Source organism: Battus philenor, unplaced genomic scaffold (genome assembly GCF_028537555.1).
Source record: "Battus philenor isolate CCGP_79_NKW_IND1 unplaced genomic scaffold, ilBatPhil1.0.hap1 SCAF_1, whole genome shotgun sequence".
In the NCBI taxonomy this organism is placed as follows: domain Eukaryota; kingdom Metazoa; phylum Arthropoda; class Insecta; order Lepidoptera; family Papilionidae; genus Battus; species Battus philenor.
Window position 1 is genome coordinate 8,863,696 of NW_027181661.1, and position 18,913 is coordinate 8,882,608.

Consider the following 18,913-nt stretch of genomic DNA (forward strand, 5'->3'; position numbering starts at 1 on the left):
GCTCGTTAGACAACAAAAAGTTCATATACGTAGTTTTATATTCGCATGTATGTGAATTAATCACTCTGAAATACTTTTCTTCTATTGCCATGCAACACCGGCCTATACTTTCTGATAGAATAAAGTATACATTGACAGATAGAAAAAAAAATTAATATGCAGTTATCCGAATTTTATTAACGCATATTATCAATACACTATTTTTTGTACTATAATTAACAGCAAATGTGTCATTCATACTATTAAAAATGTACTTATCTTTAAACAATTGTAAGTATAAAAGTATAAAAAGGCATTTACCCATTAGTAAATAATTATAAAATGTAAGCGCACGTAATCGAAAACTAAACTAGTCCTTTGATTAAAACATAGTACAATATGCAACATACAAAGAAGCCCGCGTAGACAGTACGAGGCTCCATGCTAATTGCAAACTACTTTTTATTAGAAACATATTTGCTATTCACTTGCAATTCCCTTTGCTTCACTACACAGAATAATATCTTGTTGTTTTTCTCTCCTTCTGGTTACTTTGCTCGAGCTTTATTCGTGTATTCATCTTCAATCTGAGTGTTGATATACTTCTAAATAAATATTATACATTTATTAAAAAATACTCTGGCCACAATTAACATACGCTGTTTGTTAAAAAAATAACAAATTCAATTCTAAAATATAACGATAATTATCTAAACTGGAATGTATTTGTTTGGTGCTAGAATAATGAGATTTTTATTATAGTTTCAAACTTAGTTTCATAGCAAGAAATTGAATGGCACTGATCTCTTAGTGAAGAATTATAATAGAAACTAGTACATGTCTCATAAAAGAAACTGTGTAAACGTTTGAAAGGATGTAAGAATGTGTAAACATATCCTTACACCTGTATTAAATTCCTTTACGATCGTAGGCGCCCACATTATCTGTCCCTTTCTGTCACTCGGAAACATTATAGTATAATTACAAATCAATCGCTATTAACATTGTTAACTAAATATTAGTTTAAAAATACAATATACATGCTCTTGTCAAAATTGTTTTAGACCATCGATATAAAGATTATTCAAAAATCGCCACATAGTAGCTAGCTAAAGAAAGATTGATCATTCAAACTTTCTTTAACTGTCGCGAAAAAGGCGCAATTATGTCTGTTTAATTATCAGATCAAGAAATTTCTCTGTGTCGTCAGTATTTGATAGATTTTTATAGAAATGTATTTTTACTGTGCATTAAAATAATAAGTAGCCATTTTAATGATAAATGCAAACAAGCAAAACAAGTAATATGTCTAATGACTGACTTCTCAATTTTTCTTATTAAGGAAATCGTATTTTGCTATAATACTTTGTACTTCATTTCTATACAAGTTACTGGTTTGATTTATGTTCATGTACTAAATAGTATAGTAATAGACAACTTTTAGTTGTAATGCATATAAAAAACTGATTTAATGAACACGTTGAGACTACTTATATAAAACAAATAGTAATTTAAACCGAAATATAATCGGCACAGTAATAGGTTTAGTACATAGAGCTTGCCGTAAACCAATTACAAACTTGCTCTTTTCCTCATTGTCCTTAACTGCAGGTGGAAACTCAATAACGAACTCATTATAAACAGTTTTACGAATATGCCAACGTAAACTTTTCACATTTTATAGTGATGTGATTTAGGCTTTAGTCGAGTATTCTCAAAAGTTTTCGCAGTGCACTCTCTGCTCGTTTATCGCTGTTACTACCCTTTGCAAAATGTACTTATGTTTTTTCATTCCTAAATTTATCATGTAATTTTAGAAAGTAAATATTTAAATTTGAATCACTACTGAACTTTTGAAAATTAAAGATATTTATGATTTTATAACAGCCATGTGTATATTTATTGAATAAAATAATATAGATATTAGTAATTTCTGATGGTAATGGTTATTACTAATTACACTAGTAAATATGACTGGTTGATATATAATAAATGGCTGGTAAATATATAACAAATTTACTAAATTATGTTTGCTATATAACTCTTAAATTTACGACGGTTCGCATAAGGCTCATTGTCACCCAGTGAGCACCCAGTGGAGAGGAATTTCGCCGATTGAATCAGAAATGAAGAGAAGTCTGAACTGCCTGTGGGCGTGTACATCGCTCTCGCAACCGATGGCCGTTGGAACCGAAAAGTTTCCGAGTGGTGACCTCGAGTCAGTGGATGCAGCGGGGTTAGACCCTTAAGTGGACCGACGACACAGTTAAGGTCGCCGGAAGTCACTGGATGTGAGCAGTGCAGGACCAATCATCATCACGTTATTTCGAGAAGAACCTATGCCTTGCAGTGGGCGTCCATCGGCTAAAAAGAAGACGAAGATATAACTCTAGCCATACACAAACTAGGCTAGCTGGTTTATTATTTCATTGTTACAATTATCCCTGTTATAATCTATTCATTGAAGAACATAGAAATCTACAAAGAATACAACTTAAATAAAAGCGTTAAAAATTGTGGTAACAAATACTGATAAACACAGCTGTTGTACTAGAAAACAAATTTGTAGTGTGGTAAATGTTAAGTGCAGTAAGTTTCTATAGCCATCATGTTTTCTGAAAAGTTTCTGCTTAATTCGCTAAAAGAACTCATCATAAAGTATAAGGAAAATTAAATTATAAAATTAAAAAGAAGGAAATGGAATGGTTCTAAGTTATAGTGTGACCAATGGAAATGAGGATATTATGCCCATACACAGATATGCCAACATTTACAACCTTATTATTTTTTTAGGACGGACGTTCTATAATAAACGTAAAGAATTCTAGTGTAGAGTATTAAATTTGGCTAAATTTTTCAGGACTGCCTAAAACATCGTCTGGCGACGTAGTTTCTTTCCGTGGATGGCCTTCGCTACAGTGGGTGTCCACAGAGAAACTACCTCGACCCCCCCGCGATTGGATTCCACCACCGCGTCCCGCTGAAGACAGTCCAGCACACATTGAACACACATCCGCCGCTGATGGATCGGCAATGGGCGTAATTGTAACGAGGTATGTTTATGCATAAATATAATAAATAAAACGATTCTTTTTCAGCTATAGTATCAACTATGATAAACTAATTTAATTCGCGTGAAAATGCAAAACACGAACCACACATTTGATAATGTTTTTATGATATATACTAAGGCAACGCAAATTAATTACTACTTGTTTTGTGAGACTGCTGCTATCTGTTTAAAACTATATAATAATCGCAGTTATTAGGAGTGTGTGTATCTTGATTTATTACTAATTTAGTTATCTCTGAAGCAAATATAAAAAATTAAGACGCTTGCCATGACAGACTTTTTATCAAAGCTTATACGAACAATCCATGGGAGATACTATCTCTTTACTAAATATCAAATGTTGAATAAAAAGAACCCATACAATCGGGACACGACTTGCTACGTAACACGTTTTCCCAAAGATTTCTTTTACGCTATTATTTATTCTATCAAAATAATACATTGACTGTTGTATATTTAGTATTGCAAAAAACATTGTTTCAAACCAAAACAATTTTTTTACTGTACGTAACATTTATTACTATTACAATAAGTTATTTTAATACATTAATATAAAATCATTAAAATATTTTAAGCTTATTCGGAGTGGTCTCCATCGGCTGCAATATAATCCTTTAAACATAGATGTCAGTTATCAATAGCAACACACTCTCTTTCTATAGAAAAATTCTGTACTACCAATTGTGTGGATTGTTTTTAGTAACTCCAAATTGTCATTGGGTTTAGAGTAAGCCTTACTCTCTTAAACTTACCATAAATCATAAATCAGTTAATTAAGATAAAGACCAAATAACGGCCAGTCTTCAGCTCTGATGAAGTCAGGATCGTTTATTCCTAACTAAGATTGGGTGAATTGAACGTTAGGACTCGGCGCCGTGTATTGCTGAGAGTATCATTAGTTATTGAACATAGTGTTATTCGGCTTAATTACCTTCTCAATGGTATCTTAATAGATAACCGGTGTTTTGATACCTTTATCATAAAAATATGTCTGTCTTTCCTTCATAGCTAACGCCCGACATAACCGTCACTGAAATCGGATAATTCCCACATTGTACTCTGTACCTAATTGGTAAACTTTCAGCATAAACACGGTCATTTCGTATGTTAAAATGTTGCTCAGTTGTAAAAAATTTCTCATATGTAAACAATATTCTTCTGGGACATCCCTTTGCGTATCACTAAAATGGTTGTTTTGACTTTACCATCAATAGCCTAGTACACAAACATTTGATTAACACCAATCGTATGTGATATGTTTTAAAATATATTGGTGCGAAAATAAAAAAGAAACACAATGAACAATCGGAAATGACAAAGTAATAATTTGTTTATTTTTAATTATAACAATATTTCTGAGCAGAGTAAGTATACACCGTTTCTGGAAATAGAATATATATTTTATTTAAGTTCTTTAAATAACAGTTATATAATATATAAGCCAATTCATCGTTCTCGATGTTTAATTATATCGTGAAGGCATATACATTTATACAAAAAATCCGTCTGCCCACTATGTTCTCCGGAAGTGGAACCTTACAATAGATGCACTGCGAAAAAAATTCACTGCACATTTCTAAATAGAACTAAAGGTTAAAAGCTGTAGGAGCGAATTGTAAAAAAACATTCGTTTTTCACATCAAAAATAAGGGAAGTTTTTGTATACTTTGTTGTTGTTAGGAGAAAATCTTTTGTTTTTAACGGATTTTTAGTACGCTTCGTTACTCTGAAACAGTTCTTTTAAAGTTTCATTCCTCCCGACGTCGAATTGAGACTTCGCCATACAATGATTAGCTGGCCTATTGGATAATTGTTTTATGTAACGAACTTTTTATTCAAATAGGACATGCACATGCGCTCGCATTTATAATAACCTACAATAAAATCGCATCTTCCAAAATTATTTTTTTTTGTTTGCGCACGGTACTCATAGGTTTAAGAGATCTCATTCACAATTAATAAGTAAGACTTCATCTACATTAACGCTATAACTAGTAATATTACTATGTAAAGTACATAAAACTTTTGTTGAAATAATAATTATTAATTTGATCTCCCAACATAAATACATAAATGTTAACCAGTACTGCCTCTAGTTCTAGAACTATGACAAGAGTGAGTCCAGCTGTTCTATGTAAAATTCACAAGATGTTTCTCTTGTTGATCAACGAGACATTGAGAGGGGGCTATGCTCTGGATTTCTTTACGTGATCGAATCAGGATTAGGAAAGTAACCCAAATGGTCCAGCGGGTTAAAGTGACAGTGAGCCATATTGCGCGCAGTTCAGATATCCGCTGGGACCTTATGTTTTTGGAGTGAAAACCACGGAATGGCTAGAGGCAGCAAAGCACGCAGGCCGATTCCAATTGTTCCTTATGAAATTTTATGAGAGGCCTATAACAATAACAGAAATAATGACGTCTTAACAAAGACGCCTTCCTAAAACGATATGTTTAGTGTTATGTGCCGTTTCATTTGTAATGATTTTGAATTAAATAAATGATTCATTACTAATTCAATATAAAACTCAGAACTATGTAAACTAAACTATACTTATTGTAAAAAAACAACATTGTTTTACAACCGCACTGTACCTATAACGCCATATTACGTTTTAAGCCACCGTAATGCTGATATTATTGCACTAAAACTGCATACGGACCTCTAGCGGGAAATTTTAAACAGACTGAGTTAGGTTTTACCCAATGCCTAGAATTTATCAAACCTGACCCTAGATGTCGTTCCGTAGGCTCGCTAGTGAAAATCAATAATGATGTTCATCGACTACGCCCAGTTAGATAAGTGCCGGGAAGATGTGGACAAGATGTGGATGTCTGAGAAAAAAAATGTATTTTGGGAGAATGAAATTGGTTGGCATTATCATTTATATTTTAAAAGTACGTGCGAAAGAGTGGGTTTAGTTATAAGTTAAGAAATATAATTTCAGCGGAGATTTTATGTTTTTTATTTTTATTTTTAGAGTATCAATGCTTGCTCACTGCCGTATGCTATCCGTGGCATGCAACTACACCGAGGGCGAGCATATGGTTTGCGTGTTGGATTTCAAACGTGAAACTGGCCTGTGGCATGCTGTCTTAGCGAGCGTCCTAAATGGCATGCACGTGATATTTATTCCTTATGCCTTGATGAAAGTAAGCCCAGCCTCTTGGATGCACATGATCACCAAATACAGGTGAGAAAATACTCCCACAACTTCTATAGCGAGTCTTTTATATACATTATTCTTAAATTGTGCAATTATGAATCTAAAATCAATACTTATACTTGCTACGCGATTGCTTTATTTATCTATGCAATCATGTTTTAATTATTTATTGTATTGCGATTGTTGGACAATGTATAAATAATAATATGATATCTTTAACTTGAACGGTTTTGTGTGTACTCTATACTAAAAAAAATAGTCTACTTCTTTCTTTATGATAGTTTCTGTCCGTATCAGTACAAAGCAAAGCGTTTACTTAAGTGAGTCGGCGAATGTTTCTAAGAAGCATTTCATACTTTTTAAACTAGATAAATGTTTTATTTTTAAATTAAATTAAAAGATAAATTTACATTGAATTGTTTTTTGTTTAGGGCATCAGTGGCAATTGTTAAGTCTCGAGATCTTCACTGGGGACTACTGGCAACAAGAGATCACAAGGAAATTGCGTTGAACTCGTTGCGCATGCTGTTGGTGGCAGACGGTGCTAACCCATGGTCACTATCATCTTGTGACCAGTTCCTATCCGTGTTCCAGAGTAAGGGTATGTAGCCATAGAGCTCACATAGCTCTATGAATAATCATTAAAATGGTCCAGTATGAGATTTTATGGGCATTAATATTACATGTCAAAGGAATAAGTCTTGACTTAGTAATATCGACAATATTCACATATAAGCAATACGTTTTAGTTTAAATACTTGTTTCAAAACTATGCTATTTACACAATATTCTTTAGAATGATTGTTTATAGATGTAAAAGCTTTAAAGGGTTTTATTATTACGTTTTTTATTATTTCTAAATTTATTATTTTTGTATGGTGTGTACCGTATTACCTGCAAATAAGGTTTTTATTTCACTCCTTCCAAACAATGACACTGTATATTGCTCTGTGTACTACGCCCCTTTGTAACAGCATTAAAGTTAAGCCAAACATTCAAGTTGATTTTATTAAGGAGACAAAGTGGTGTCAAGGCTCAAGCTAAGCACTCCGCCAGTGTTAGAATCAAAGTTTCCCAAAATGGTCAACGTGGACCCCGTGGTAGACTCACGTCCAAAAAATTGGTGTTGATAATTCGCAAGCAGCAGTCCACGAAAATGTATATGCTTTCGATAGTGAAGAACTAATATGTTGGCTGGGCCTATTAATGTAGGCAGATAATCTTTTAAGTTCAGCTACTGTTATTCCCCCAATTAATGGCTTACTTCTAAAACTATTAATTCATGGTTGAAACGGAGACACTTTTTGTTGTCGAATGTTGGGAATATGGTAAAAATTTAAATAAAGGGAATTCACCAGAACCGGTTAAATTTTGTAAGCGGTCTATGCGAAAAAAAATTTGAAAATGCTGATTTAAATGAAGCGTTCCAGAAAACTTAGTAAAGCTGTCGTTATTTTGTTTGTTATTTATCCTTTTAGTTCCTACGAATGTGTAAGACTACGGATTGCTATTTATTCTGTTTATTAATTACATTAGTTTTCATACTCAAAACAAGTAAATAATTATGTACCAAATAAGAAATTGTTGTAACAAGTACACTAAATGAATTCCATGACGCGTACATAGCGGAATTGGAAATTATGAACGATAAAATATAGTTAAAAAACCATTTTATTTTTTAGCACACAGAAGGCTTTCCGGAAGAATTTCGCGTTTTCTTTTTAATAGACCTTGTTAATAGATAAAATAGTAATCTAAAACTTTTAAACATTTTTATATAAAGCACAAACATTTGTTTATCGCACTATTAAGAGAAAAGGTAGAATTAAGTTTCAAGAGTCGATGACAAGAAGATATCTGCATGGATTTGTTTGGACACTAGCTGTTTAAGAAGATCAAGACAAATTGTAAGAAATCCTATCCGCAACCAGAAGTTGTGAGCTCTTCAGATGGTTACAATTAGAAGAACCGTGATAAAGGTAATTAATAAAGAGACTGCAGACTTACGAAAAAAACGGGTCATCTCCTCGTCCAGGAATTGAACACAATTAGAATCAATAAAGTTGGGAAAAAAATCGATAAGAAAGAATCAATCGTCAAAATGGCGGAATGTGCACTACTAGTTCTATGGAAGCTCACAACATTATTTTTTCAGCGTGGTTATCACCCGTCATCAGTGATGGTTTGGATAGAGCTCTCGTGCATTGGGGCTACTGTGGTACATTTGAGTGAGAAAGGAGTAATAACCCACCTCGCATTCTCATTCGAGAGCAGACCTAGGTATTCCATCAGTACTCTGCAATAGCACACAAGGCTAAGATTACGTAGAATTGACGTGATCGATAAAATATTGACTTTATCAAACGTGAAGCTTAACCCTCCTCCAGTCCAGACCTTAATCCTTGAGATCACAAAATATGGGCTAAAGTATATGATCCATAAAAATATGAATAGTCTAAGTCATCCTTGAGAAGAGCAGAGACCGAAATAGACATGAATACGGCGCGTACGTCGTTCAATAAGTGGCAGTATAAAACAAAGGTCATAAATAAAGGCGAACATTGTTTCACAAATTATTATTATGTTCCTATTCCAGCAAAAAATATTTTTGAGAGCCTTTGTTTTGTAGGAAATTACACTTGTGAAGGTTTTAAGGACTGACTATCTAGTGCTACCGGAACAGCTGTACCGCGGTTCTGGTTGTATTATATCGAAGGCACGTCTCATGACAAATATTTGACAACTAAAGACCGGTGTTTTAATTTATTACGTGATTTTTAGGGAAATGCATTTTTTTACGATTTTCTTTATAATTTTTCACTTTTCACAAAAACCTTCGTCGTGCCTTTCTGATATAAAAGAAATACTGAATGGATCGAACCTATCGATCGAGTTTTGTTCCAATCATCATCATTAAGATTAAAAACTTCTTAAATATATTGTGTAACCAAAAAAGTGCAATAATTTTTTCGATAGACAGAGGAATATTGGCTGATGTTAAATAATTTATTGTACCGATTAATTACTAATCTAAGGCCCTTGTGATAATAGTAATAAAGACCAAAATTTCCTTTGTTATCTTTATAATTCAACTGGAAAGCCAAACTAATTGGTAAACTAGTCGGTGGAATAGTCGTATGCAGATATTTGTCGGTAATTTAATATCATGACTTCAGTTACCAGGTCGTCTGTACGCAGTATCCGTTTTATTGATTTTAGTATGAACCTATAAACAAATGCATAGCTGCATTAATCGTAGGGGAGGAAAGGAGAGGTGTAATGGTTCGTCGCGCGCACCATCCCCGCTTTATCGAGCCCCGGGAATCTAGACTTTCAGTCTGAGCTGTGACCTTATCGAAGTGTCACGTTTTCATATTGCGTCCAATAAATATTTCCTAAGTTATTGTTTTAAAACTGCTTAAGTGGCCTGCTACGAATAATTTACGTATCTTTAAACTTAAAAAGGAAATATTTTAAAATAACTTTTTGCATATAATGAGGTCAAGTGGCTCGTTAAATAGGTGGTTATGAAGGTCCTTTATTATACTAGGTGTACGTGGAGACGCAATATGTCCTTGCGCGTGCAGCAGCGAGTCGCTCACTGTGTGTGTGCGTCGAGCAGGCCGCGGTGGATCTTCAGCTGGCCGCGGTGTACTCTCAATGTCAGGCCTCTCCTACGGCGTGGTACGAGTCGACGCCGAAAACTCACTCACCTCTCTTACTCTGCAAGATTGCGGCCAAGTAATGCCATCCTGTAAGTGTTCCTATGGTTTTAATTTTCTGTACAGTAGATCCCCGGTAAACCAAGTTTGGAAAGAGGTGGAGGAGGTGTCTCCTTTCGTATGTATTAATGTAGCTCTATTGTGCCTCGCCCTCTATTCTGGGAGAGGGTATGGATAAAACACCCCCACCCCCTACAAAATCAATACTTTTCTGTTGACCCAACACGTACGACATGCGCATGCGCAACAATGGCCAGCGTCCAAAAGTACTTCTTTTGTTTTATACATCTTTAAAATTATAGACTTCTTATTACTTACTAATTAATTATTCTAATTAAATAAAAAAAAATAATGAGAGTTATTAATAACAAAGGTACTTATTGTAAGTAGTTTTATATCCTTTGCAACAAGATTTTTAAGATACTTTGGATTATTTACTGTCAAAATAGATAAGAAAGAAAGTAAAGTTTGTCCACGTTTCATTTTTACCAAGAAGATGGTCACCAAGTAGCTTTGATTAAAAGAAGTTAACCGAACACCGCGCCTGGGCATACCGAAAATAAGCGCATAAATTAAAATCGTAACAGATAGAAACTATATAGCAGGTTTAAAATGAAATGAAATATTAGTTGTTTTCAAGGTATAGATAAAAAAAATTAAACACTGCCTCTTAGATTTGCGATAATTAAATGTATTTATGATATTATTTTTGGTAGTTAACAGAAACAGGTTGGTTTTGTAAATATTACAAGCCCAGTATTTTAACTTCTACTGCAGGGAAGTTCTCTGTGGAGATTTCAATCAAACGATTATTACTGCGGTACAGATTTATTTTTTCACAAAAATTTCGGTATTATCATCTTGGTTTTTCTCCAGGCGTAATAGTCGTGGTAAAAATGGAGGGACCTGCTTACCTTTGCAAGACAGACGAAGTCGGCGAGATTTGTATTCTTTCTGGTGCTACGGGCTCTGGATATTGGGGCTTACCGGGTCTAACCAATACTGTATTTCGAGTAAAGCCATTAGACTCTGACGGGGAACCGATCGGAGAGGAGCATTACGTCCGAAGTGGATTGCTAGGTTTCCTTGGTCCTGGCGGTGAGTGCCTTTTTGTTTTCGATCATAATTTTTATTTCCTGGAATTGATACAAAAGATTTTCTGAAAATTTCATTCTAAAAGCGACTATGTTTTTAGGTTTAGTATTTGTGTGCGGTTCTCGCGACGGTCTTATGACGGTGACAGGTCGCAAACACAATATGGATGATATAATTGCAACCGTACTTGCCGTTGAACCGATGAAATTCATATATCGAGGTCGTATTGCTGTATTCTCCGTGAGGGTACTTCGCGATGAACGCATCTGCATCGTAGCTGAACAAAGGCCTGATTGTGGAGAGGAAGAGGTGAGTTAAATATTACTATACGAGCCTATTTTTTTTATACGAACTTTAATGGATTACTTTTACTTTGCTTATGAAAAAAGTTATTGTGAATATAACAATATGACCATTTTTCTACGGCACTTCTAATAAGTTTCAACCACAATGCTGCAGGTACTTTTAATATTAAACAGACGCGTTTATCGACCTACCAAAATAAAATAAACTGGAAGCTACTGCTATCTCTCCACGGAACAGGTAAATATACGACTAAAATATTGTAATAACATAATGCTTCGGCAGATATTAACCTATTTTTCTTTTCAGATGCTGGTCTGCCTGCGGTTGTGACGAGTGACGCTGCTAAAGTTGATGCCGCCGAAGCTGCCGTCACAATGAGCACCACCCACGCTGCTTACCCAGTTGATGCCGCTGAACACGTCGACTCCGCTAAACTAGCTGACGTCGTTGACTCTATCGACACCGTTGACCTCTGTGACGAAGACGACACGACTGACCCCGCAGACGCAGATCCAAAAGCCGGCGCCGCAGATGACGCCGCAGATATTAAAGCTACCGAAGCTCCTGTAAACAACACCGCTGCTGATCCTTCCACCTCTGCCGGAGGAGTTAATGTCATCGACTCAACAGTAAATAATAATAGGCACTTAAATGGCTACCCTAAATTTAGAACCCTTATCAGGTCCCCATCAGATGGGTCCTATTATCCTATAGTAAACTCTGCAGATGCAACTTTTACAGACGCTTCAGTTAATACCTCTGAGACTATGTTTGACATCAATTATTACCCATATGGAACTCATCCGGACTATAACGCTTCTACTTCTTCTGATTACTATTCAGGTATCAGGCATGCTCCCATGTTTAGGAACGGCGGAGGCATGGCTGGAGCTTCACCTGCTAACATGTACGATAATTTTGCTCTAAGGAATGTAGATGATGGAAATCCTGAAAGAGACGACTTGTCTTACAATGACGACAGCAGCTCGGTTGTCATTTATGATGGTGATGGTAACTTTCGCCAGGACGAACAAATGATGATGCCACCGCCTGAGTATATTCGCGACATCGTGCCTTTCAATCGTCCTAACAACTTGCCCGATTACGAGAATGACGACTTGCCCGAGTACAGAGATTATGGAGGAAGGCTTGATCCGCGAAGCCTTTGCTTACGGGCCTATTTAGAAGTCACTGTCAGCAGCTCGGAGAGCAGTGAAGAATCCAATGACACAAATTCTCTGTAATTTTAAAACTCAAAATCTTTCCAATTATCAATCGTTAATGTTTATAGTAGGTGACTAGAACAGTTTGTAATTTTAATATTTTCAAACTATAACCAAACATTAAAAAGTTATAGAGTAACTTTGATCTCAAGTAGCCAGTAGAGTTTAGAATTTTGAAAATTCACTTAGAATATTCATTATTACTGTTACTGTTTTCATGTTTAAAGAATCTTAAAGTCATAAATGAATTAATCGTTAGAAATTTAAGTATATTTATCAATTGGTGTCAGCTGAAGCGTATTTATGGCGACTGGAGTAATTTTCCCAATGAAGCAGCTTTTGCACAAATTTTAAAGTTTTAAAAATCGACACATTTAACTCGTTACATTAAGGGTAGTAAATTTAAGAAACTATTATTAAAATTTTAAAATACTCTTTCAGCAATCATTATAACATAAGTCTTTTGATCTCATTACAATTAAAATGAATTAGTGCAAATATTGTAAGAAGTATTTAATATCCATGTTGTTTTGATTAATATGCAATTCATTATTAGATCTCAAATTTTTAGGATAAGTCACTAGTGTAATCTGTATTAAACCGTCTATATTAAATCATCTATGTTGAATCATTGTTTTATTATGGTAAGTATTGTTTTTATATTTTACAGCAAATGCCCTTTGAAAAAAAATATGATGAATCAACTGTCTGATGGCTGCAGGAAACATATCCGCGTTTTATGTCACATTTTATCGCGAGTACATTAATTTCGTTTTTACCTTTTTTTTGTTTTATATAATAAGGTTTGTACAAAAGGCTGGGTAAAAGCGGAAAACGCTAAGCGTGCACTGAGACATACAATTGTAAATAGTGCACTCTAAGCTTTATCCGCTTTCTTTCCAGCCTTTACGCGTTAGGTAAGGTTTTGGTAACTAAAAAAGGTTTTTGCCCGCAGTCGTTTCAATGGATGTCTCGAGTGCTTCAAGCCGTCGATTCAATACATCAAGTTGGCATCTACTGTCTTGCATTGGTGCAGCCTAACTTCCTTCCGAAGACCCCTCTCGGTGGGATACACTTAAGCGAGTGCAAACGCCGTTTTCTAGAAGGGACACTGCATCCTGCCAATGTACTCATGTGTCCTCATACCTGTGTCACCAACCTACCGAAACCGAGGGAAATTCACTCAGGTATTACATTATAAATTATATTTTTCTGTTGATTGTGAAAAATCGTCTATTTTGAATTAATTTGTCTATTTTTTTTATTTTTTTTTTTTTCATTAGTAGCTTTGAAGTAAATTGTGACTAGTTGGAATATCCGCAGATGTTGGTCCGGCTTCGGTGATCGTTGGAAACCTGGTGCAAGGAAACAGGCTCGCGTCAGCACAAGGACGGGACATGGGTTATACCGATGATTCAGATGCAGCACGAAAGGTTTTACTGTTTAAATATAAGAAAATTTCGTTCCTATTGTGTTAATTTTAGTCCTATACTTTAACGTCTCAATTTTCTTTTCAGTATCAATTTATTTCTCAAATTCTGAGATGGCGAGCCCAAAGTACGTCGGACCACGTAATTTTCACATTGCTCAATTCAAAAGGTGCTGTTTCTAAAGTCCTGACTTGCGCCGAATTGCATAAGAAAGCTGAACGTATCGGAAACCTTCTACTTGAGAAAGGTCGAGTGAATACAGGAGATCATGTAGCTCTGATATTCCCACCGGGATTGGATCTCATCTGTGCTTTCTATGGATGTTTGTACGTGGGCGCTGTCCCGGTGACCATCCGGCCGCCACATCCACAAAATCTGCACACAACTTTGCCCACTGTTCGCATGATTGTTGACGTAAGCAAAGCAACACTAGTCCTCTCCAATCAATCTGTGATAAAATTGCTGCGATCTAAGGAAGCGAGCAATGTTCTCGACAGCAAAGCGTGGCCGGTAACGCTGGATACCGATGATATGCCCAAAAAAAAATTACCGATTCTGTATCGTGCCCCGACGGCAGAAATGCTAGCTTACTTAGACTTTAGCGTATCAACAACGGGCATGCTGGCTGGTATAAAGATGTCTCATGCCGCTGTTACCTCTCTCTGCCGTTCCATGAAGATCGCTTGCGAGTTGTATCCCTCGCGTCACATTGCCTTGTGTCTCGATCCTTACTGCGGCCTCGGCTTTGCGCTGTGGTGTCTGAGTAGCATTTATTCCGGCCACCATTCCATTTTGATCCCACCCTCTGAAGTTGAGATCAACCCAGCGCTGTGGCTCAGCGCCGTGTCTCAGTACAAAGTTCGTGATACATTCTGCTCTTATGGTGTGATGGAGCTTTGCACAAAGGGCTTGGGCAGCTCTGTTAATCAACTGAAGTCGAAGGGAATCAATTTAGCGTGTGTTCGAACTTGCGTGGTTGTGGCCGAAGAAAGACCTCGAATCAATTTAACCAACTCATTTTCGAAGCTCTTCTCTGCCTTGGGTTTAAGTCCAAGAGCGGTCTCGACGTCGTTCGGCTGCCGCGTCAACGTTGCCATTTGTCTGCAAGGCGCTTCCAGTCCGGAACCTTCTACTGTATACGTAGATTTGCGAGCTTTACGCAACGATCGCGTTTCCTTGGTGGAACGCGGCAGTCCACATTCCTTGTGCCTGATGGAATCAGGCAAGCTCTTACCCGGAGTAAAAGTCATAACTGCTAATCCAGAAACCAAAGGCCAATGCGGCGATTCCCACTTGGGCGAAATATGGGTGCAATCACCTCACAACGCAAGCGGATACTTTACAATATACGGCGATGAAAGCGATTACGCTGATCACTTTAGTGCACAGCTAGTTACAGGAAACACTGGAGAAGTGTATGCCAGAACTGGCTATTTAGGTTTCTTGAGGCGAACCGAGATAAGTACGACCGGCAGCAGTTGCGATGAATCCTTACTGTCTCGAGACAGTGACACGGAGTCGTTGGCTTCAGCGTGCGGCAGCGTGGGCATCGCTTCGGATACGCACGACACGCACGACGCTGTATTCGTTGTCGGTGCCCTCGATGAAACGATTATGCTCCGAGGAATGCGATACCATCCTATCGATATCGAGAATTCTGTAATGAGGTGCCACAAGAAAATAGCTGAATGGTGAGTTACATTATTAACATTAGGTAACATTTAGCTTGGTTTCTTTAAGCCTAGAAAATTTGCGAGATTTAGGTCCATAGATTATGAAACAGTATCAAACATTGGCAATTAATTGCAAGCACTCGCAAAGACACCTAACATTAAAATTTGAATAGAATACCTCGCGAGAAAGATTTTTATTATATTCATTATACTTAATTCCATTCACTACATGAAAGCAACAGAACTGAAAGATCGTAAATAATATTTCTATCAAGCGCATCGCTTGAGTCGCTTCGTGTCTTCTAGAGTATTATGAAACGGTGGTACCCTTTCAATATTTTGGACAAGGCCGTAATATTTTTTTACTTATAATTTCAGTGCTGTCTTCACTTGGACAAATCTGCTTGTCGTGGTTGTGGAATTGGACGGCAACGACAGCGAGGCTTTGAACTTGGTGCCACTCGTCACGAACACGGTATTAGAAGAGCATCATTTGATCGTTGGCGTTGTCGTGGTCGTTGATCCAGGAGTTGTACCAATTAACTCCAGGGGAGAGAAACAACGTATGCACCTACGAGATGGATTTCTTTCTGACCAGATTGACGCAATATATATCGCTTACAACATGTAACCATTCAATTCCGAACTCATTCGCCGCATCAAAAAGTTCGGATTTCGTAAACACAATGGCGAACAGGGACTAAGTAATGCCACGTCTTTGAATCGTAGCGTAAATATCCGAACTGATCATATTATTGTCTAAAACATTTACTTGTAATTCAAGTTAATAAAGCTGTTTACCTTATGGATATAATTTAGTTAACATTTACTAGTTGGTATAGAATGAAACTTGTGTTTAATTTTTGCCCTCCATAAAGGACTGACATAAATCCTTCGCAAATGGCAACCTAACTATATTTACAATTAAAGTAAATTAAAAGTGCACGATTAAATTAAATATTAACTATGTTCCAATTAGCAGAGTTTTAGCTCTTGAAAAAACCTGTCTTTTGCGCTGGTGACTTGTGTTGCCAGCCGATGATGTGTCAAAATAGGTCCGTTAGAATATGTGTGCAAAGTGTGCTAATTATACGCGGAATGTTATTTGTAGCTTTAGCGTTGGATTCTCGATTTTCACTTTCCCCTTTACCTTAACGAACACAACTCTTTCCAACGAAAAGCTAAATGTATTTCTTTATCAAATACGCTGTGAATTTAAATTTCAAGTCTAATATTACTTCTCTATTCGTTCTACTATTTTTTTTCGAATAGAATTTGCGCCATCGCTTTTCAAGGCAGCTCAAGTAATACAAGCTTTGTAAACTTTGTAGTTAACTCTTTGACCGCATTCGTATCTTCTTTAAGAATAAATACTAATAAACTGCCCTTTTAACAGAAAAATTAAGAAGTAATTATTTCCAATTACATAGGAAATGTTTTTTCTACCGGTCATTTAATTTAACTAACTCCGGGTCTCTATTTCAAGGTCAGTAATAGCCGTACTCAGCACTGAGGCAAGTGAATTAATCTTGTTTTTGAAACCATTGAACTATTGTACTCATCAACATAACAATATATTAACTTAATCGATGACAGAACACCGTGCATCAACCGTAACCACAAGAAGTTGTTGTGATTGTAATAATTGAACTTTATTCAAGTAATGATAAATCGTATGTAAATGTATTACAAAGGATAATGTTAAACATAGAGTTAGTGATGATTTTGGAATATATTACGTACTGCATTTAATGTGTTATTGTTAGTCTCTCAGTTGATATTAACGAACTAGTTACAGTAGAGTTACTACTTGCACGAGCACCGAATATAATACACAATTCGGATTTCTATTCTTCACTTAAAGGTCAAATAACAAAACCTTATATTAATTTTTATATAGTTTTATATAAAAAAAAATGTTTTTTTTCGGTGATTTTTCACACACCATCCTTTAAATGTAAAATTTAATGAAACCTTTAAATAGTATTTGGAGTGTTAAAGTGTTTTTCTTTAATTTCGTTTCACAATTGAACGTTAGTTTTTTTTTTTATTTTAAAATTGTGTAGGATAAAGTGATATATATTATTTTTAATTTTTTCGCATACACAGTATGGATTGATTAAATATGTAAAGAATTCGTTTTCTGTTTCCAATGCATTTCTGAGTATAGTTATTTCATAAACGAGTCCTTGCATAATACTTTTGTTTGTAATTGTAGCCCATTCCAAAATATGTTATGTCATTAAATATTGAAATTTATTTTTATCTGGAAATTAGAATTTATTTTATAAATATTATTATTTTTTGTAGTAATTTATTGCTAAATTGTACATATATTTTCTTATTTAACTTTATAATGATTTTATTTAGTTTACATTCTCATTGTGTCAGTGAGAAATATAATTAAATTGAAATAATTTGTAATATTGTTTTAAATACCTAATTGGTGAATTCATTTAATTACGTTTAATTTTTAATTTTATGAGATAATTTAATCTATATTTCAAATGTAGTCATCCTACTTATAAGTAAGCAAGTAGTTAAAAGTCGTTTTATGGACAAAAGTTGACTGTAATCCTCTTTTAATACAATTATTACTTGTATTGCATGATATAATAGCACGATGTTCTACAAGTGTATATAAAAAAAATGCAACGTAAAAACCAGAATGCTCGAATGACTCGAAGGTCACATTTCTTATATGTAAACTATGTAATAATTTTGGCTTTTGGAAGAATACTGACGCACAAAAATTAAAAGAATCTGGGCAATAATCTGATTTATATGTTTTTGATTGTTTCTTTTCAATTTCTACGTATTTTCTTGCGTCTTTTGACGTTATTTGTAACTGCTTTTACAATTGTGATTTTTCTGGATATAATAAACGTGCATTTTAATATGTCTTTTAATGTCTTATCCCGTAAATTGGTATTGGTGATGTTATAGGTTTATTAGTTTATTATTAGAAGTATATTTGAAATATGATATATTTTAAATATACTTCTAATAATATGACATATAGATTTTATATTTAAAATATGTAAAGTGCTGTTTTCAATTTCACGACCGCCTGTGAAATAAGCTATAAACCTTGTTATAAGTATGTCATACTCCATTTTATACCTTTCGGTAAGTAAGAAATGAGATCTGCAGAAGCAAGTTTACGGACATAACTCGAATTCGTTGTCTTGAGTGACAGTGACGGGGCACAGCGCTAGCGCAACTGATGACTGTTGGGGTCGGAA

The 18,913-nt window shown here is 35.3% G+C and overlaps 1 protein-coding gene across 6 annotated transcripts in view; it reads left to right on the plus strand.

Annotated features, from left to right (window-relative positions):
- The window catches only part of DIP2 (disco-interacting protein 2), a 69,769-nt gene extending 51,204 nt beyond the window's left edge, over positions 1 to 18,565 (plus strand). For 4 of the 6 annotated variants that reach the window (XM_068764816.1, XM_068764901.1, XM_068765066.1 and 1 more), the window contains 10 exons: positions 2,840 to 3,032; positions 6,034 to 6,246; positions 6,651 to 6,820; positions 9,770 to 9,973; positions 10,818 to 11,039; positions 11,137 to 11,345; positions 13,521 to 13,752; positions 13,874 to 13,998; positions 14,083 to 15,686; positions 16,047 to 18,565. In XM_068764816.1, the coding sequence (XP_068620917.1) occupies positions 2,840 to 3,032; positions 6,034 to 6,246; positions 6,651 to 6,820; positions 9,770 to 9,973; positions 10,818 to 11,039; positions 11,137 to 11,345; positions 13,521 to 13,752; positions 13,874 to 13,998; positions 14,083 to 15,686; positions 16,047 to 16,299 (3,425 nt within the window). In that variant the 3' untranslated portion in view covers positions 16,300 to 18,565. The remainder of the gene's footprint in view (positions 1 to 2,839; positions 3,033 to 6,033; positions 6,247 to 6,650; positions 6,821 to 9,769; positions 9,974 to 10,817; positions 11,040 to 11,136; positions 11,346 to 13,520; positions 13,753 to 13,873; positions 13,999 to 14,082; positions 15,687 to 16,046) is intronic. The other 2 variants (XM_068764982.1, XM_068765230.1) reach the window with 1 other exon arrangement.
- Positions 18,566 to 18,913: the final 348 nt, after the last annotated feature.